General features: G+C 37.0%; 1 protein-coding gene across 2 annotated transcripts in view; it reads right to left on the reverse strand.

The window, feature by feature from the left end:
* E(Pc) (Enhancer of Polycomb) overlaps positions 1-22,552 on the reverse strand; it is a 378,489-nt gene that overhangs the window by 155,206 nt on the left and 200,731 nt on the right. For both annotated transcript variants that reach the window (XM_090381895.1, XM_090381894.1), the window contains exon 9: positions 17,324-17,485. In XM_090381895.1, the coding sequence (XP_090238021.1) occupies positions 17,324-17,485 (162 nt within the window). The remainder of the gene's footprint in view (positions 1-17,323; positions 17,486-22,552) is intronic.

The raw sequence follows: 22,552 nt of genomic DNA on the forward strand, positions 1-22,552 counted from the left end.
TGCGGCAGCAATATATAGAATGCTACCATAGTCGGTTTTTAGTAACGCCTACTGAGTGACATCCGCTTCTCACCTCAACTGTACCACGTGACCTTCCTGTCAATCATTATATGATATGTCCATTCTCATCTAACTGGACTCCCAATAGATGGTTCCCATGAATTTTTTTTTTTTTTTTAATTTTGTTCGTCATCAATCACACATAGGCTATATGCTCTTGTATTTTTTTTTTTTTTTTTTTTTTTTTACCCTGAAAAATACAGCATACATTAACCATAAATTTTCTTTTGTGTATATATGAATGAAAGCAGAATAAAAGAAATTCACAGTCGCATATTTCTTCAAAGTGATTTGTAGGAAAGGTCACGTGATACTGTTGAATTGGCAAGCGAACGTCATTGAGTAGGCGGTACTAACAATCCACTATATGGCCAGCACAGCGAAGTTGGCGGTGTGTGTATCAAGAGCTGCATTTGAGTAACCTTTACAATTGCGGAAACAATGTCGAAGAGAAAGTGTTTAAAGTATTAATGATAAAGCAAAGATTGTAATGATATTGACCAGGGTTTTAAGAAAAAAGATGTTGCGGAGAAATGTGGCATACCTGCAAGCAGTTTATATGATTTTAAAAAATCGAGAATCAATTTTAAATGCAATTGAAGGAGGAGCAGACAAGAAACAAATTAAGTTGCATATATACGAAGATGTTGATAAAGCTGTTCTAAAATGGGTGCAAATGATACGTGAAAAGAATATACCAATATCGGACATAATAATTAAGCAACAAGCTCTGAAATTTGCACAATCCCTTGGAATGAAATTCCAAGGGACTGTGCAAATACAGAATTTAATGCGAGCACTGGGTAGCTAGATAAATTTAAGAAGTGCCACAGAATTGTGGAGAAAGTGTTAATGTAAGGGAAGAAGATTGCAACAGCTGGAGGAACAATACCTTAAAGATTTTGGAAGAATATGAGGGTAAGGATGTTTTTAATGCTGACGAAATGGGTTTATTCTTTAAGTGTTTACTGAATAGAACACTTGCTTTTAAGGATGATAAATGTTTTGGCGGAAAACAAAGCAAAGAAAGAATCACTGTGCTAGTTGGAGCAAATATGACAGCAAGTAAAAATTAAGACTTTTAGTCATCGGAATATCAAAAAACCCAAGATGTTTTAGAGGCACAAAATCTTTACAAGTTGACTACACCTAATAAAAAAGCATGGATGACAAGTGATATTTTTGAAGAATGGATATTAAAACTAGACAAGCGTATAACAAAAAAATTAAAAAGGAAAATCGTGTTGGAAACTGACAACTGTCCGCCACATCCTGCCAGTATTTCTGTCAAACTTAAAAGTGCAAAGTTGTTGTTTTTACCACCAAACAATGGACCAAGGCATTATTAAAAATTTTAAATTTCATTATCGAAAGAGAATAATATATGTCAATGCGTTATCAGAAAATAGAAACTTGGAGGTTACAATAACCTTAGAGATTGCATCTCTAAACTGGCAAAAGTTTGGACAAACGATGTCAATGAATACACTATTCAAAATTGTTTTTCGAAAGCGGGATTTTCATTGAATACAGAAGTCAAACAATGACTGGACGAACAAGATGAACTGCCCCTTTCACAACTGAAAAACTTTTGGACATTATTAGAATCGTCCGGAAACATCGAAAATGAAATAACACTGGATAGTTATGTTTATGTAGATCACAGCAGAACCTCCAAATGAAGATGAAATACTGCTGAACAGTGTTGGACACGACTATGATCACGAAGAAATTAACGATGACGCTGAAGATGCATCAGAACAACCCGTAGAAAAGCCAACTCGCGAAGAAATGATTAACGCTTTTAAAACGGTTCATATGGGTCTACAGTTTTGTGAAAATGTTCCTGATAATGTTTTTAATGCTCTGAACAAATGTGAGGTTTTCTTTTTTTGAGAATCACACATTTTTTAATTGTACTGAGCAAACGAAAATTACAGATTTTTTTTTTAATTTGTGATACTTACCGGCAAAAACTGTGTAAACGTGATTTAAATAAGTATGTTTTTGAAATAAAATACATTAAAAATAAATGTAGATTCGTTTTCATTTCTAATTAGATAACAATTTCTAATAAAAAATATATTCTCTGTATAACGAAATTTCTCTATAACGAATTTTTTCGCTGGATTTATCGAATTCATTTTAGGGAAGTTCGACTGTATATTGTGCAAAAGGGATAGGTGGAATAGGACCAGGCTATGTCTGCCAGGGACAAAAGTTGATGGCTCTGTAGAACAGGCAGATGTCATCTTTTTAGAGCACAAAAGGTAATATTGTTGTTGTTATGGAGGTTTAATGGCACATAAGCTGCTAGGGCTATAATGTGCCTATTCATTTATTAATAAAGAGAAGGGAAATTTCCATTAAGTCAGAAAAAATTATGAAATCGGAACTGATTATAAAGCAGTTTGTTCAAGGAAGTAAAAAAATTCAGAAATATCTGCTTTATCACCAATGAGATTTTCAAGAGTTATTGGTTTACGAAGATTAACCAGTGATAGCAAGGTTGACGTTCTGCCTTGTTTATAGTAGGGGCAGTCAATGAGAATGTTTCACAGTCAGATTTATAGACCAATGTGGGTGTTGTGGTGAATCATCTCCAATAAGCAAATGTAGGTGGGTCAGATGGTTGCGACCTATTCTTGCTCTTATGAGGACTACTTCTTCTCGTCTTGATGTACGGATGCTGGAGTGCCAAATTCTTGGATCCTGTTTAAACGGAAAGAGTTTATTATTAGTCTGAGAGCGCCAGACGGCTGTCCATTCTGATAGACATGCAGCATTAATGATCAATGTATAGTCTGATGCTGGAACATAGATATTGGTTTTAAGTCTCGGGTGGATGGATTTTTTGCAGCTTTATCAGCCAGCCCTTTATCAGCCAAAATACGAGAATGGGCCGGAATCCAACAGAAAGTGACCCGTTGATGGCGTTCTTCAATTTGCAGTAATAAGCTTCTGATTTCGTTTAGAACTGGGTGAACTTTATCTGAGGAATTACATAATGCCATGATTGAGCTGAGGGAATCAGTATAAATAACAGCTTTTAAAGAACAATCAGAAGGGAGATTTTCTAAGGCTAGTTTAATTGCCTATAATTTAGCTGAGAAGATACTCAGATGGGAGGGACACTGAAATAATGGTATTCGGAAACACTGTGGCTGCTCCAATGTTAGAATTAGATTATGAGCCATCTGTATAAATTGGGGAAAAATCAGTATATTGTTGAGTGCGAACTGTATGAAGTTGTTTGACAGTGGATGCTGGTAGAACATTCTTTCCCCATTGGCAGAGTTGAGTGTCACAGGGCTGTATAGGAGGATCCCATGGTGGTTGTGTGCAAGTTTCTATCTGTTGTACAGAATGGATGGAAACATTCCAAACCTGCATCACTTCAAGAAGGCAAAGACCAGCTGGCTTTACTATGCTAGGTTTATTTCTGTAGAGATTTTCTAATGGTATATTGAAAAGGCATGACTGAATGGGATGTGAAGTACAACTTTGTATCTTAACAGCATAATTCAGTAACAGTGCTTTCCTACATAAATTTAGTGGGAATTCGTGAGCATCAATATAGAGACTGTGTGATGATGATGTTCTGAATGCACCAAGTGCAATTCTCAAAGCACTGTGTTAAACTGGATCAAGCCAGCGCAATGCACTCGCTCTGGCAGAATTGTAGATGGCAGCTCCATAATCCAGACATGATTTGATTAATGCTCTGTATAACCGAAGCAGAGAGGTACAATCTGCACCCCATGTTTGGGCGGATATAGCTCTGAGTATGTTCAACTTTTTTAGACAGGAAGTACGTATATTTTTAATATGATCTAAGAAGTTTAATTTGTTGTCTAGTATTAATCCTAGAAATCAGATAATGACTGGGAGGGATATATTAGAGATTTGAATTCAGGATCCGGGTGAAACTTGCATTGTCTATAGCACTGAGGATGGCCCATTGCTGTATTTTATTCAGTGATATTTGAAGCTGTCTTTCAATAGATTTCATGTTTTAGGAATGGCAGGAGATAGAAAGGTCATCTGCATAAAGATAAGTCTCTATACTGTATTTGGAAGTTGTTTAGTAATGGAATCTATTCTAAGAGCGAAAAGAGTCGCACTCAGTGCTGATCCCTGAGGAACACTTTCTTCTTGAATAAACGTTGCAGAAAGGGCATGCTGGTATTGAACTTGAAATGATCTAGTATGCAGAAAATTCTTCACAAATATAGGAAGGTTGCCCCACAGACAAAGAGTGCAAAGATCTCTAAGTATGCCATGCCGCCAAGTGGTGTCAAACGTCTTCTCTATATCTATTGAAACCATTACTAGAGGTTCGTGTTTTACAAAGGCAGTATGAATGGCAAATTCAGGCTTAACCATAAGTTCCAAGCATGACCTGTTTCGACAAAAGCCATATTGACTATGGTCCATTAGCTGTTCTGACTCTATTATCCAGACAAGTCTACTGTGGACAATTTTTACAAGGAATTTTGCTGAGACAGCTTGAGAGATATATTGGTCTAAAGCTATGGGGGGTTGGTTGGATCTTTTCCAGGAATGTCAGGAAAATTTCAAAACAGTAGAATGATGCCAAGAAGCTGGATAAACATTTTCTAAAAAAATGTGGTTGTAAAAGACCAGAAGGAGGTGCACTGTTTTATCATCAAGATGTTGGAGCATGACATAATACATCCCCATCAGCAGCACCATTGTGGGCTGTTCAGAAAATTTCAGAGGTTTGTTATATGGCAGAAGATGGGCAGTTTGAAAGTTAATAGAATGCTTTTCTGTTGTGTTTTTAATCCACCGAAAAGACGCAGTATTCTGCTGAGATTTTAGCAAATCTCAGCAGAATCTTTGGATATAGCTAATGCTATATCCAGAGGATTAGATAGCTCTTGCCCATTCCAGGAGCAGGTGTGGTTGGAAACTTACCAGAAAGCAGACTAATTTTTTTCCAAATTATTTTGCAGTCAGTGTTTCTGTTAATGCCGGATATAAAACAGGTCCAGGATTCCTTCTTGGCTTACCTTTGTATGAAACGTGATTTTGCCTTTGACTTCTTATAATTAATCAGACTGGTTGTGGTTGGATATTGCTGAAACAAATTCCAGCCTTTATTTTTTGCTTTTGTGCATTTCTCATTCCACCAATAATTGTAATGCTTTTGGCCCGGGGGATTTGATAGTGGTATTGTGTCTTTGGCCAATTAGCATTAACATTAGCATTAATGAGGCATACGATGCAAGAAAGCAAGCTTATGCAGCATCAGCCACAAAAAAAAAAAAAAAAAAACGCTCCGATTTCACCCCTCCGTTCGTTCCAAATACCTGTCCAGGTCAGACTTAAATTTATTTAGGCTTCAACTTCCACAACAAAAGATCGAAGTCTGTTCCACCAATCAACTACCCACTGGCTAAAGGCAAACCTCCACACATCTATCCTACATCTGTCTTTCCTCAATTTGAATTTATGCCCTCTCAGGTGATTATTCAGAGCAAGAGAAAGAATCCCATCAGCACTGAGCATGCTCAAACCATTCAAGGCTTTATACACCTCAATCAGATCACCTTGCAGATGTCTAGTTTCCAAACACTGTAATCTGCAAAACTTAAGCCTTTCTTTGTAAGAGCAACCCTTTGTTCCATTCACTAATCTTGTTGCCCTTCTCTGTACTTGTACCAACAGCTCTACATCCTTCTTAAAATGAGGCCTTCAGACCTGTATACAGTACTCAAGGTGTGGCCTGACTATCGCCTTATACAAGGGGATAATCATTTTCTTATCCCTGCTAGAAAAACTCCTGTATATCACTGACAAGACGCCATGAGCTATTCTTGCAGACCATCTGCACTGCTCAGAAAACTTCATATCTGCCTGCACAATTACCCCCAGGTACATTTCATTCTCTACCACTGTCAGTGTAGTACCACAGAGTTGATACGTTATTCTGGGGTTACTGTTTCCCATGTGTAGTACAGTAAACCCCCGCTATTCACGGTTTCGCATATTTGCGGTCGCTGATTTAATATAAAATGAAACAAAAAAAAAAAAAAAATGTAAATTTTAAAGCGCCATGAACATTTTCCACTATAAAAAAACATGGGTGTGGCTAAAATCATCTTTCCCAGTCAAAACTGCGATCAGTGGGTGGGGGAGAGGGGTGACAAAATTGCAAGCGTGGATGTTTCCTGCTAATCCTCGTTCAGTATGTGTTATGTGCTTGTCATGGACGGTTAGCATTAGCATTAGTAGAGGCATATGATGCAAGAAAGCAAGCTTATTCAGCATCAGCCAAAAAAAAAAAAAAAAAAAAAAAACAACCACTACTCCCATTTCACCCCTCAATTCGTTCGAAATACCTGTCCAGCTGAGCCTTAAATTTGTTTAGGCTATCAACTTCAACAACAAGCGATGGAAGTCTATTCCACAAACCAACTGCCCGCTGGCTAAAGGCGAATTTCCGCACATCTATCCGACATCCGTCCTTCCTCAATTTGAATTTATGCCCTCTCAGGTGATTATTCTGAGCAAGAGGAAGAATTCCATCGCCATTGAGCATGCTCAAGCCATTCAAAGCCTTGTACACCTCTATCAGATCACCTCGGCGATGCCCAGTCTCCAGGCTCTGTAATTTGCAAAACTTAAGCCTTTCTTCGTAAGAGCAACCCTTTGTTCCATTCACTAATCTTGTTGCCCTTCTCTGTACTCGTTCCAGCAGCTCTACATCCTTCTTGAAATGAGGCCTCCAGACCTGTATACAGTACTCAAGGTGTGGCCTGACCAATGCCTTATACAAGGGAATAATCACATCCCTGTCCCTGCTAGAAAAATTCCTGTATATCATTGACAAGACACCATGAGCTACTCTTGCAGCTCGTCTGCACTGCTCAGAGAACTTCATATCTGCCTGCACAATTACCCCCAGGTCCTTTTCATTCTCTACCACTGTCAGCGTAGTACCACAGAGTTGATACGTTGATCTGGGGTTACTGTTTCCCATATGTAGTACTTTACATTTGTCAATGTTAAACTTCATTTGCCACCTCTCAGCCCATCTGCTCAACCTTTCCAGATCCTGTTGCAGCAGCATAGTATCAGTAGTGTCCTTAACAACCCTGCCAACCTTTGTATCGTCTGCAAACTTGGACATTAAGCCTGATACACCATCATCAATATCATTTATAAATACAGAAAACAACAATGGACCCAACACTGAACCCTGAGGAACTCCACTAATAACATTAGTCCACGTTGGGCAGTGTCCATTGATTACCACTCTCTGTCTTCTGCCACTCAACCATCCCTTTATCCATAGCAGCAATTTGCCTCGAATGCCACACTTCTCCAATTTGTGCAGCAGTCTTCCATGCGCAACAGTATCAAAAGCCTTTCTAAGATCCAAATATATAATATCAAAGTTATTCCCTGCATCCAGTTCTTTTGTGACTACATCATAGTATCCAATCAAATTGGTCAGACAAGACCTGCCCTTAACAAACCCATGCTGTGTCTGAGCTATAACTGAATTCTTGTCCAGATGATCCTGCAGTGCTTCTTTAACCAGTGCCTCCATTAATTTTCCTGGAACCGAAGTTAAACTAACAGGTCTATAATTACTTGTGTCAGCCTTTGATCCTCCTTTGTGAATTGGGGTTACATTTGCACATCTCCAGTCCATGGGTACCTCCCCTGAGTCCAAAGAAGCTCTCATAATTATGGCTAGGGGTTTGCTTACTTCCTTTGCTGCCTCCTTTAATATAACTGGATAGATCCCATCCACCCCGGGTGCCTTTTTTATGTTTATCCTCAACAATTTCTCCTCCACTTTCCTCTCAGTTATTACAAAATCATCTAGCTCACTGCCAATGTTTACTTCACCTACGACATTCCCCTTCCTGAATAACTCCTCATGTGTGAATGTAGATGCAAAATACTCGTTTAGATTGTTAGCCACCTGAGCTGGATCCTCAACTGTTGAACCATCAACATCCAGTGGACCAATCTGATTCATCCCTTTCCTTCTTGAGTTTAAATAGGTAAAGAACTCTTTTCTGTTTTTCTTTGCATCCTTTGCCAAGGATTTCTCATAATCTGCCTTTGCCTGCCTAATCTCCTTTGTGACTTGGTTACAGACCAACTTATATCTATCATAGGCTTCCACGTCACCCATTAATTTGTATGTATCCCATGCATTTTTCTTCTCTGCCATATGTCTCATTAGTTCATCTGACAACCATTTAGGCCTGAACCTTGAACAATATTTCTTGGTTGGTATGTAAAGCCTAATGCAGATTCCTAATGCATGAAGAATCACTACTGATAATCAGATCAAGAGTATTACTCCCTCTAGTTGCCTCCCGAACATGCTGGTGTAGAAAAAAACAAACGGTTTCGTCGTTTGCTTTTAATTGATATGTTTATAAATTGAATAAATTTATCAATTTATAAATTGATATGTTTACAAAAGTGAAAAATCTACTGTTTTACAGTGTGTTAGCGTAAACAGACTTTTTCGAGTGTGTTAAGGTTAAAAGAAAGTGACTTTATTGTGTACAAGTTCTTTTCTAACCGCTACAAAAATTTGGCTACGAATAACAAGGGAATTGTGTGAAAGATCAAAGGTGATGACATTAGCAGGTAAAACTGAGTTATTAGACAAAATTTCTAATGGTGAAAGTGTCTCGTCAGTGGCAAAACATTATAAAATCAGTGAGTCAACAGTAAAATCAATCGAGAAATCGGAAGAAAAAATCTGCCATAGTGTCCGTGAAAATGTACTAATTGCTTCAAAAATTTTCTCTGTAACTCGTGATGTTAAATTAGAAAAAAATGGAAAAAGCTTTAAATCTGTGGACAGAAGACCACAGATTGTTTCAGCAGCTTCTGAAATTGTTTCAGAAGCTGCTGCCAAAATTTTTGTGGTATTGTGCTTGGCAACTTTGTTGATAGGTCATGTTTTAATAAATTTATCATCAAAGGAAACACAAATTGAGTATTTTTCCCAATTTGCTTTTGAGAACTTCCATTTTACTTTGTAGTCTGAACAGTGGGGTTGTTTTGTTTGAATTTACATATAACTGGAAGATGATCGCTGTTGTGTGATCTTTGAAGATTGACCACTCCATACTGGGGAGCAGTATGGGAGAGCAGTGGAAAGATTAATTGCTGAGGTGGATCCTGTTGGGCAGATGAATAGAAGTATGATGACCGGTATTTAGCAAGGTTAACTGCTGTTGGTTCAGTAAGGTCTCAATCAGATGTCCTCTTTGATCCGTGTGGGAAGATTCCCACAATGGGCAATGCCATTGAAGTCTCTGAAGAGACAGAAGGATGTTGGCACCTGTACTATTAGATCTTCTAATTCTTTTAGTTCAATGCTGCCGACCGGGCTAGCCGGGTGGGTAAAGTGCCTGCCTGGCAACCCAAAGGTCGCTGGTTCGATTCCCGCCTCGGGCTTGGATCAAAGTACTGCAAAAACCTTGGGAGGTGCATTATGGCCACAGAAGCCTATGCGCCAAAAACTACCAAAAAAAAAAAAAAAAAAATTCAATGTTGAAACAATGTTGAAACGAGAGTTAGCATTTTTCCAAGAGCCACATGTACAACAACAGCTTCCAAGTGTCTGTAGAGAGATAATTAGAGAGGGAATTTTAGAGTTAACTAATATCGTCACCCTTCCATGTGCTGATTTTGCAGTATTCCTGTATTTTCTATACATTGTGAAGTTTTGGATTGAGAGACTTACCTGTCGTGTTAAATTAGTTTCTTGTAAACAAACGATCATTGGATTGTATCTATTGATCAGGTCATATAAGTCATCAGTATTAGCACACATGCTCTACAGTTCTATGGAATGCTGCATTAAATGGTTTTTGGAGTTGTGTTTTGATCTGTCTGTGTTTTTTGAGCAGTTTGTTTGTAGCATTCAGTTTTATGTCTATCTTTTTTTGATAAAACTCATCGCTCTGTATCCACGTCGTCTTCTGCATGAAGATGTAATACAGTCTCATCTGTTTCAGTCTTGTTGTCTACATCCATATGTATAGGGGATTGCTTCTTGGTCTGGACATGCTCCATTGGCACTGATTTGTCTGCTTTTTTAGTAGTTGTAGGTATATTGGGTGGAACTGAAATTGGAGTATTACTTCCTTGTTCTTGTAAACTTTGTTTGGCAGGTTGTAGCTTAGCATTAAGCACAGACCTGGCCCAATCGGCAATTGTTTGGGGGGACCGTGATGTCAGTCTGAGCAGCTATAGAAAGACTCTGTTGGGTTGCTTGTGCATATTGGCATAAACTGCCTGATGTGTTTTTGGCTTCCTGGTATGTTACTTTGTTTTCTGTTTTGTATCCCCCCCCCACTTTCCACAATTTTCTGAATATGCTGGATAATTACCTTTGCAAGTGGGACAGGTGAAGGGGGTCACAGTACAATCACAGTACTTTTGAAAGAACTTAAGAGAAGAGTGAAGAAGAAGAGGCCACAGAAACGCTTGGCACCCGAGGCCGATTAATCAGGTTGGTCCACTTGATGATCCTGCTCAGATAGCTGACAAACTGAATGAGTATTTTGCATCTACATTCATGAGGAATTCTGCAGGGAAGTGGAGAATAGAAGCTTATTAACCTCTAACAGGGAGCAAAATGATTTTGTAATAACTGAGAGTAAAGTGGAGGAGAAACTGTTGAAGTTAAACATAAGAAAGACAGCTGGGGTGATGGGATCTATCCACTTATATTAAAGAGGTGGCAAAGGAAGTAGACTTAATTATGAGAGCATCCTTGGTATTTAATGTCATAAAGCTTATTGTTTACTTGAATATTCCAGCTCTGCTGCCATTTTTCAATGCACTGTAGGTTTATAATAGATTTACAATTATTAAATGGTACACTAAAGGAGAAGTCAATAGGATCTCATGTTGATTTGGCAGCTATGCTTGCATGTTCATTCCCTGGGATGGCTGTGTGACTAGAGCTTGGACAAAAATGGATAATTTGTTTTCTATCATTTATTCTTGTTATTGCAGCTTTACTTGAATAACTGGTTACAAAGCTTTTTCCTCTGCTGTACAGTTTGGACTGTGCTCACCAAGTCTGTATATATGATACTGTGTAACACATACTTATTCCAAATGTAATTTAAGGCTATTTCGATTGCATAAATTTCAGCAGTATAACTACTACATTAAGTTGAAAGTCTTCTTACTATTATGGTGACATTTGAGGAGGAGAACCACTGCCATGTCAATGCTATTTCAGATTTGGAGCCATCTGTATAAACTGGAGTACAGTAAGCATATTGGGCTGATAGGGCAGGATGAATTATAATATTTTATCCTCATGTTAGTAATGATAAATGACATGATGGAATTGCATACATATTTAGAGAGGTCAAGTTGCTATTCAGTGAGCAAAGTTTTTGAGACATATCCCTGTAAGTGGATTTAAAAACAGGATGATTAGACTACCCTTTTATTTTCATGGCATAATTCAACAGTGTTTGTCTATGCACCTGTAGCTGGAGTTCACTGGCTTCAGTATATACATTGTGGATATAGAATGTCACGCATCCAAGGCATGATGTAAGCTGTTGTGGTGGATGAGATCAAACCATCGGAGGGCTCTTGGCCTAACAGAATTACAGACATAACAATAATCCAGACATGAATGTATTAAGGCATGATACAGATGCATAAGTGAAAAACAATCAGCTCCTCTTGTAGCAGAGGGCACCCTTAGCATATATGACCTTAAAATAAGGCAGGTTGTTCAAAGGGCATTTATGTATTTCAGGAAGTTTTCAGCCAAATATTACATCCAGAAAAACAAAAGCTAGGTACTGCTTGATTTTCTAATCTAAGTTCAGAAAACTGTTACAATACAAAAGTTTATAGCAACAGTTTTTTAAGTGAAATGTGAAAACCATCATTTCTGATCCACAACAATTTTGTTGGCTTCCTGTAATGGCCTTTCTGTCACTTGCATGTTTGGGGAATGGCAAGAGATACTAAAGTCATCAGCATACAGGGTGGCAGTGACTGTTGAAGGTAGGCACTTTGTTAACACATTTATTATAACGAGTTTATTACATGTTTAACACGCTGAGGGACCCTTCTTCCTGAGTAGAGCGAAGAGACAAATAATTTTAGATTTGGACTTGAAATGAATGGTGGCATAAGAAATATTTGCTAAATTTCTCTTTTAAATATACCATACCATCATGGTATTTCTTTCCGTGTGTGCCTTCTGTTGCTTTACAGAAAAGTAATCAGGTTCATCATGTTGTCATCCTAATATATTTGAATCAATCAATCCTGCAGGGTTTTGTTTTGTTTTTAGGATTTATCTGCTCCTTTTAGCCCTAGAAGGATTACTTTTTCCTCCTAGGCTTCCACCCCACCTGACAGGCAAAATCAGTGCCACAAGGTGACCAAGCAGCTGAATTAGTTGTGTTAATAGTAAAAAATAAATAATAAATAAAAAAGGAGACTTTTGTTCCTGGGCCTTGGCCTACTTCTTGTAGTGTGAATGAGTTATTTTAGATTATAAAATAAGTAAAACCTGTATCTGGAACAACAACAACAACAAAAAAAAAAAAAAACTATAAGCACCTAAAGGTTCTGTTAATTAAATTAACTGATGATTATAAATTACACATTATAGAAGTTTAGCTATATCAAAATTCAAACTACGAAAATTTTCAGTGTTTGTAATTTTCAGTGTTCAGTTACTTCTGACTGATCAGAAGCAAACTCTGTTATGTGTGTCCTCAATAGCATAATTACTACTACTCTCTCACACATGTTTCATTGGAGCAACTGAGGATGTTTCAGACTTTTTTGATTTTATTCTCTCATGCACATTCCTTTTTTTTTTTTTTTTTTTTTTGTTGTTGTTGATTTTGATGACTATCTGAAATTCATTTCAAAATATATAACAATAGTAACCATCTTAATAAATTTTCATTTTTCTTATCTTCCTTATCTGAACCCTTTCTCATACGAAAAAAATCGCTATTATAGTATTAAAGGTGAGTTTAATAAATAAATAAATAAATTTATTAATAATTGATGGATATGGTAACCAGAAGCTACTAGGCTATAATCATGAAACAATATAACTTTCTACTTAATGGGTACATTCAGCATTTAATAAATTAGCCTATAATCTAGCCAAGTGAAACATCACACAAGCAATTTCACTTGAATACACAATTCTTTCTGTTAAAATAACATAAAAGAACTAAAGTAAAGTTCATAAAAGTTAACCATGACAAACATACAATTTTCAGTCTAATCATTAATTCAGAACGTTCACCTTAATTCCAAATTATATAGTTCCTTAATTATATAGTCCCAAAATACACTGGGTGACCACTTTATTAGGAGCACCTATGCTTTACGTGGAATGGAGTGACAGAATTCAGTAATAGAATCAAATGTTTGTAACATGCAACATAAAGCAGGTGGGCAGATACATAGGGATGCTGTATGTATGCAATTCAGTGTGTGAATGGGCAAGGCAAAACAAAAGATTTACTTGACTTTTAAAGTGGCATGGTAATTAGCCAGAGGCACTAGTATGAGTATCTAAGAAATTGCAACCTTATTAGGATTTTCATTTATGACTGTGTCATGGGTATCAAGATTAGTCCAATAACCACCTAACATCCAGCCAATGGCAATCCTGTGGTCGGAAACAGCTCATTGATGCAAGACGTTAACAGAGGCATATAAGACTTAAAACTGCAGGATAATAAAAAGATTGTCAGTCAAATAACAATTAGTACAACAGTGGTTGTACTGGATTGTCATACAACTCATCATATATTATCCTGGATGGGGTACTGCTGTGACAACTGAACTGGGTTCCACACCTCTTGGGGGAGGTAAGGCTGCAACGGGCCTGGGTACACCAATAACAGTGGAGGAGTGGAAAAATGTTGCCTAGTATGGCAAATCTTTGTTCCTTCTGTTTCTTGCTGATGAAAAGATTGAATGTGGCATAAATAGCATTAGCGTATAGACCCATCCTGCCAGGTGTCAACAATGTAATGTATGGGAAATGTTTTTGTGCTGCACATTGGGCTCCTTGGTTGTACCTGTGGAACAACATTTAGATGTTGCAGTATACCTGAAAACAGTTTTTGACCAGCCACATCCCTTCATGGCTGTATATCTATGAATGTGTTCTTCTAACAGGATAATGTGTCACATCAAATGACCAGAACTGTACAAAACTGGTTCCAGGAACAGGAGAAAACCCACGCTATCCTTGCCTGAGAATGAATAACTCCGCCACATTATGAAAAAGACCTATAAAAATTCCTCCTGTCATCGACGGGATTCAAACGTAGATCTTTTCCACCCGGTATGAGGATAATGGTGATTCTACCAACTGTGCTACAATGAGGGTTTCAGTAGTCATATCATCAAATTCTTCCCATCCAACTGACCTTTAGCAAGTTATACTATAGCAGTGATTCCGTTTTCGCCCGGTTCGATCATACTTCCCGAATGAACTGACACTGGCCATACATTTTTCCAACATACATTTAATGTTGACTGTTTTACTTCTTTGAATGATAAAGTTACGATTCCGATACAGTCCACAATTGAAAAATGTTTCCATGCCCCCATCACTTTAATTACCATTAATTCAATTCGGAATCAATTTTTTCCAAAATCCGCTGTAACGATTTTCTGATGTTCAAAGGTAGATATAATGCCTTGATCTAATTAAAGAAGTTTTACTAGGTGGTAGGAACATTACTTCAATGTTTGGATGACTTAAATCTTTTGGATGGCCTGGAATGTTATTCAATAGTAATATAACTTTGAAATCTAGATTTTTCCACAAGTTCAATAGCACAGAACCTAACATGGAGATTTTCCAAAACAAAGTAAAATACAGGAATTTCCCAATAATTTTTTTGCATAACGATTAGCGAGTCAAAAGTGGGGATTCACAAAAAAAGAATGGAAAAGTTGAAAAATTACATCCAACATAATAGTAGAGTTTTCCTTCACACAAAAGTTCAATAATACCCTGCTATGCGAGGTTTGCCGCAATTCTCCAACCGTGTTATATAAGTACTGTGTTGTTAGAGGATTGCCGCACTTTATCAATCATGTTAGAGTGAAACCGTGTCATAGGAGTACCATGTTATACGGAGGTTGCCTGTATTTACAGTTTAGGATAATGTTCAGATCCATAGATCAAACTTAACCAGAACTTGAAAGAAAGAGAGAGAGAGATTTATTTTTTCTTTATTAAACTAGGCAACCCCACCAGCTATTTACAACAGTGAACAGATAATTTCAGACATATACTGCCACTAATTGGTTATAATTCCTGGCACGTGGAGCTGGGCCAGGGATCAACTGTTGGCATACTGATGATATAAAATATAGCATCAATGTAATACTCCCAAATCTGGAGAGCATGTCAGTTCAATTAGTTCACGTTTCAATGAAACAGCTGTTTCACAATAAGGCTGATCTTGAATCATCAGGTCTTGATTAGGGGATAAGTCTTTCAAAAGGAAATATTTGTGTCCTTTCACCACAAAATGTCAGCCACTTCACTACATAAAATCATAATCAGAATAAGCCAATAACTTTGTAACTACAACAACACACCAACTAATGTATGCAATCCCTATACAAGTCCATGCAGTAATGGAATTTACAGGACATATAGGATCCTTTCTTAACTGTTAAGGAGTATGCAATTGAATAACAGACAAGTTTTAACTGGGGGGGGGGGAGAGAGAGAGAGAGAGAGAGAGAGAGAGAGAGAGAGAGAGAGAGAGAGAGAGAACAAGTTTGAACTGATGACAGAGAGAGAAAGAGAGACAGAGCTACAACCATAGTAATTTCATATACTGCAGTGACCAGCTGTTTTACTATTGCCAATACTGCTCTTTAACAGTCTGAAGGATAGTATCACAACAGTCATAACTTCGTGACTTCCAATGCCACTATGAATAAGCCAAACATCAAACACTGCTAAGATAATGCATTATTACATACCTGCCAACTTTTAGAAATTGAAATTTGTAAATCTTTAATACAGGACCACATTTTTGATGGAACAGTAATCCAAACGATTTCTTCTAGATTAATAATAACCAGAATTAATGTATATGATGCAACAACAAAACAGCAAAATTATGTAATTTATGAAATGAATTTAAAAACTGTTTCATTTATATGTTTTAATGTTACTTTATCCCCTCCCCACATTTTGTTTTGAACAGTGCCTAAGGGATAGAAACTAAAAACACAAGGCACCACAAGACCTACCGCCAAGGTGGTGTTGAAATGATCTCGTCAATAAACATAACAGATACACCACAGTAGGTCTTGCATGTGATTAATCACAATCAAGTCAATACATAATTTTTTTGGCTTACCACATAATGATGACTCTTATTGGATAAATGGCACTGACCTTACTTGTTGAAATTTTCTGTTATTTGTATGCATATTTCATTTGTAGGCATTTTTGTTATGGTCCAGCTACCATTTTTTCATTGGAAAAAATGGCAACTGGACACAGCTTATGGCATTGATTTGGGGACATGTTATTCAGACCAAACTTACAAATGTATATGCAAAACATTAAGAATTATTTTTATTATATGCTGAAACAATGATTAATCTGCCTTCATAAGAACTGTTTATCCATTATTCTCAAAATGAGCCAGCCTACAGTATGCAGTTACATCAGATAAACAAGTAAAGGTTTGTTGTCAGTTACATGAATGATACAGATACAACTGTTGTTCTTCCAATGAAGAAATTCAGTGATATTATCACAGTTTGAGACTACTTTTCACAACACTGGCTGGACTCTTTGGTTGTGCTGAATGCATTAATGAATTCAAAGTTTACTACATTTCAGATAACTGCACTGACCAATCCAACAGTTGATTTAAATCCAATTATTGGGAACATCTTGGAAACCCATCCAAAGGTCACAATATCATAGATGATATCTATCAGAACTCGATCCAAAGTGCTGTCAAATAGCTGCACTATGGCATTAGTACTATGGCTGGTACTAATGATAAGCCAACATCGTATTAGAATTGATATGCAACAAGTAATATGAACAACTCAACTCATATGTTGTTTTTTCCATAGAAATAAAACAAATTTTCTGTTATAATGAAAATATTTTGTGAGTACCCAAATATACAAAAGGAGTTTGACTAATACTAGAAGACAATAAAAAATATTTCATAATTACCGGAGAAAGCCCTTCGTCTTCTGAGCTAACAACATCTTGATAACTCATTTCTCTTTCTATCCTCTGACTTACTGTTGTTTGAGGTTGTTTTGTTATCATATTCTCCTGTTTGTTTTTTCTTTTGGTATATTCTCTCTTTTTTCTAGGTACACCTTCTTCTTGCTATATTAAAAATAGAAATAACTCTAGCTACAAAAACAAGTTACAATCTTTGAAGAGGAGGGGAGGTAAGAAGAAGGGGGAATAGATACAATTTTTCTTTCTAAAATAAAGAGAATTATAGAAACATTAAAATTTTTAATATAATATAGGTTACCAAACCTGGCAATCTCAGAGACATTGGGGATTTTTCTTTCTTCTTCTTCATCAAGAGGAGTGTTTCCATTTACAATGGGTTTCCTCAGCCTACAAGTTATTTCTTGTTAGGAATTTTTTCCCGCCATAAAGTGTGGTTCAAGGTGTCTTGGTCGGTTAAGCCTCGGGCTGTCATGCACTCCCGTACTCCATCCATCCATGTCCTCCTAGGTCTTCCTCTTCTCCTTCTTCCAGGAGGTATCCATTCCAGGATAGCCTTTGGATATTTGTTTTTTTGCATCCGTTTTACATGTCCATACCATGTTAGACGCTTTTCTCTGATGGTGTCAATAATAGTCTTTTTCACTTCCATTTTTTCCCTTATGTCTTCATTCCGTTTTCTGTCTCTTCTAGAAGTTCCTGCTGAGTGTCTCCAAAATTCCATTTCTGTGGAGAGCAATTTGTTTTCCACTCGGCTATTCAGTGTCTAGGTTTCCGCTCCATACAATAGAAGACTTTGTACAATCGTTTGAAATATAAGTTTCTTTGTTTTATGTAGGATATTTTTGCTCCACAGAACAGAGTTTAACATGCCGATAGCCTTTCTGCCGTCTGTAATTCTCTTATTGATCTCTGTTCGGGATGATCCATCACTTTGTAAGATTGATCCCAAATATTTGAATTTATCGACTTGTTTGATTTTAAAACCTGCAATATTTAGAACGTATCCTGGCCCTGAAGACAACATTTCAGTCTTGCTAAAATTAATTTTTAGACCCCATTGTTTATATTCCTCAAACAATTGACGACATGCATACTTTGCATCTTCTAAGTCTTGTGCTATCACCACCTGATCGTCTGCAAAAAGTAAATTTTGAATATAGGTGTTCTTATTAATCGGCAATCCCATTTTATTACATTTTTTTGACCAGGATCTTAGGCAGATGTCGATATAAATTTTGAAAAGTGTTGGTGACATGCAACAACCTTGTAATAAGCCTTTTGAAGTGTGGAATTCAGGTGACAAAACTGATCCCACTTTCTTGATTTTTCTTGATTTCACATAATAAATTAAACAATCTAATTAAGCATGAAAATACCAAATAAATATAACTGTCAATTAGACTAATAAAATAATTTACAAAAATATAGAGTACAGTAGAGCATCAGTTATCCGGAATAATTGATGTCAGACCTGTTCCGGATAGCCAAATTTTCCTGATAATTTTTCCAGTAAGATTAAATAAATGTAATCTTACCTTACGATTAAATTAAATAATTAAAATTAATTAAATAAAAAAAATTATAAACTAATCTTGGATAACAGAAACATCCAATCCATCCAGGCATTTTTATGATTTTTATACAAAACAGGAAAATTAGAAAGATTTTTAAATGCTCTGTTTCTTTGACTTACCGATAACGAGCACAGACAATCTGTGTGTTCCAATGATATTTGCACAAATCGCAATTATAACTCACTATTTTCTCATCTTAAAACTTGGTGCAGGCATTTCTCTTTTAGTGGCTAGAGTTTTTCTCAGTAATGCTTTCTATAATAAGCATGTCTCATCAACATTATAAACGTTTACTTTCTCGTAATTCGCTTAACTGAAGCAAATTTACTTTTATAGGACACTGCTGCCTATTCGTCTGCAGAAAGTTTCTCGCCTTGAATGTCTAGTTCACATATATGGTGTCTCAGTTTAAAAATTTTCAGCCAATCTGTGCTTGCCTTAAAATCTTCATCACCTCTTAATTTTCGATTGAAATCCAATGCTTTTTTACACAACATTGGGCAGAAACTGGTTCACCTAAACTTTGCTTCTGAAGAAGCCACAAATAAAGTGCATTCTCTAAAACGGCATTTTCAGGTTTCGACATAGTCTTTTTCCTGCTAGATCCTCCTTCATAATCGACACAAATTCTGTTGTAGTATTGGAATTTTTCTTGATGTCATAAATTGTTGAAGTCCCCACATTAAACTCTTTGGAGAATTTTCACCTTTTCTAATTCTATTAATAATTTCCATTTTTCGTTGCAATGTTAAAACTACGTGTTTTCTTTTCGTTCACCTTTTACTGTTAAAAATTGAGAAAAATTGATAAATTGCACAGTTTCGGGCCGATATTATTCTTACCGAATCTGGAGCTAAATTATTCTGAATTTCACCCATGGTTTCCGAGAAAACCCAGGTCGCTGTGATCTTCTTCTAAAGCACATTTCTGAAGATCGCAACAATAAAAACAATTTGCAGTTTTCAGTTTATTTGGCTTTTTGTTTGTACAATCTGTTATAAACAGTTTAGTAAACTCGATCTTTCACTCATTAGAATCAAAATTCAATTTGCAAATGTGATCACTATAACTGGCCCTTACTCTACTACCGTTAATTAAAAAAAAAAGAATGAAAGAAAGATCAGCCTTTCAAATTATTCTGGTTAACTAACTTCCAGATAACTGACGTTCTACTGTAATTTAATTTTATTTAATCACCAAAACTTGTTTTACTTCTAATATGAGACTGATTAAGAAAGTACAGCCAATGGATATACCGATGCTGCAGATTTGAGATTACAAAACACTGCCCTCAAAGTAGTGTTAGAATCCTTTAACAACTAGACATCTCTGCAATCAATGTGCAGTTCTTGAAAGTCACAGAACACACACAATTTACAGACATATTATATATGGTGCAATATGGCCAAGTTGCTGATGCGAATAAAATTTACAACAACCAACAAAGTTCTTAAAGCATTGGTGGAAATAATTTTCTAAATTTCTTCAAACCGACTGGTGTTGAGTCTTCCATGAGCCTGAAGCTGCAAAAGTAAGTCCACACCTGCCACCATTGAAAGAAAATGGCATCAAACAGAGGACAGCCTTGAACTACTCTTGTTAACAGTGAACTCTTCCAGCACAAATTCTCAATGAACAATTCTTCTGTCAATGTTAAACAACTTTCAGCATGACATTTTCCTTGCTTCTGTCATGGCAAATTTTTTGGAGCAAAGTAAAGACATTCTTCCAATCTGAAGTCTGGCACTTGCTCTATGGATAGTAGTATTCAGGAAGTACTGAGGTGCTGGAGCATTGATCATCTTCCAGTATATCTGAGCCTTTAGCAAACCATTTGTTCCATCAAATACATATGCCTAAAACATTGCACTCAAGTGTTTTAGGCATATCCTTGAACGACTAAACACCTCTGCAATCAGCTGTGCAGTTCTTGAAACATCACAGAATACACAAAATTTACAGACATATTATATACAGTGAAATATAGCCTAAGTTTCTGATGTAAATAAACCTACAACAATCAACAAAGTTCATGAAAGCACCAATGGAAATAACGTTCGAAAAAATCACTGAAAATACGTTTCATAAGATTTAGTAGAGGTCTAACTAAGGCAGCTACTAAATCTCATGGTGGTTTTACTGTTTCTGGTAGAACCCTGTTTGGCATGCTGCTGCTGCAATGCTGACACCTTGGCTACTCACAAGGAAATGTTCAACCAACAGAAGAAAGCACTTCCACACCACCTAGTATATAAACTTGCAAAGTATACAACATATTCAGCACACCATACATTTCCAATGATTCTTCTTCATAAAACCAGTTCTCAATTTAACTGTGTGTGACTGTTATAATCCATTAATGGAACTTTCTGAACTAACCTCATATTCTTTGTTAAGTCATTAAGCAGGAAAAGCATATCTAAGAAAAAATACACAATCTCTACAGAACACACACACACACACACACACACACACACACACACACACACACACACACACACACACACACACACACACACACACACACACACACACACACACACACAGATATGGCCTTATATGCGGCTATAAGGGGCTTAGAGGGGAACAGGTATCCTGTGTGTTATCAGACACTAAGCCCAAAACACTGACGGATCCAATATCTCTCTATTACAGAAGATTTAGGAGAAGTCTGGTTGGCCTGCCTCCCTAAAATCCACTCATGCACACCTTCTCAATGGTAAGCCCTGTTACGTCACTTAGGTGGCAACGAACGTGTAGAGTGGTTCTCTTCAAGACGCCTGGTCAGCGTGAAGAGGAAAAGACCAAACCCTCCAGCATATGACAGCACAACAAAACAAATGTCCATCAGTCCCCAGCAGCTTTCACTCCCCCTCTTACGGCAGCGAGAGGATCAGAGTGGAAGCAGAGGGTGCTAAGAATCGCTGGGTACGACCAGGTTGCCATGCACGGAAACTGAACTTGGCCTGTTACAACGTAAGCTCACTCGTCGGTGAAGACAGGATATTAGAGCTGGAAAAGGAATTAGAAAATGTGAATTGGAATATATAAGTTTATCAAGTGGAAATCTGCTGTACACCAATGGAAACAGTGAAAGGAGTGAAGGTGGAGTTGGGTTTCTGGTCCATAAAGATTTAAAAAACAACATTTTGGAATTCAAAAGTACATCACCAATGGTGTCAAGACTAATACTCAAGATTTCTAAGAGGTACAAGCTAAAGGTTATAATGATTTATGCACCAACATCGAGCCATGATGATGAAAAGGTTGAAGAAATGTACACCGAAATTGAGAGTCTTTTTTTTTTTTTTTTTTTTTTTTGATTTGGTAGTTGTTGGCGCATCGGCTTCTGTGGCCATATTGCACCTTCCAAGGTTTTTGTAGTACTTTGATCCAAGCCCGAGGCGGGAATCGAACCCCGACCTTTGGGTTGCCGGGTAGGTACTTTACCCACTCGGCTAGCCCGGTCGGCGAGAGTCTTCTAGATGAGCAGAAAACCCACTACACTATTATTAGGGAGGACTTCAATGCTAAGGTTGGAAAAAGACAAAACAGTGCAGAAAGTGGAACTATAGGAAATTTTGGAATTGGTGAATAGCTTTCATGAGACGTGAAAGGCTTGTGGAATTTGCAGAAT

Source organism: Mastigoproctus giganteus, chromosome 9, assembly GCF_048544385.1.
Source record: "Mastigoproctus giganteus isolate SK-2022 chromosome 9, ASM4854438v1, whole genome shotgun sequence".
Taxonomy (NCBI): Eukaryota; Metazoa; Arthropoda; class Arachnida; order Uropygi; family Thelyphonidae; genus Mastigoproctus; species Mastigoproctus giganteus.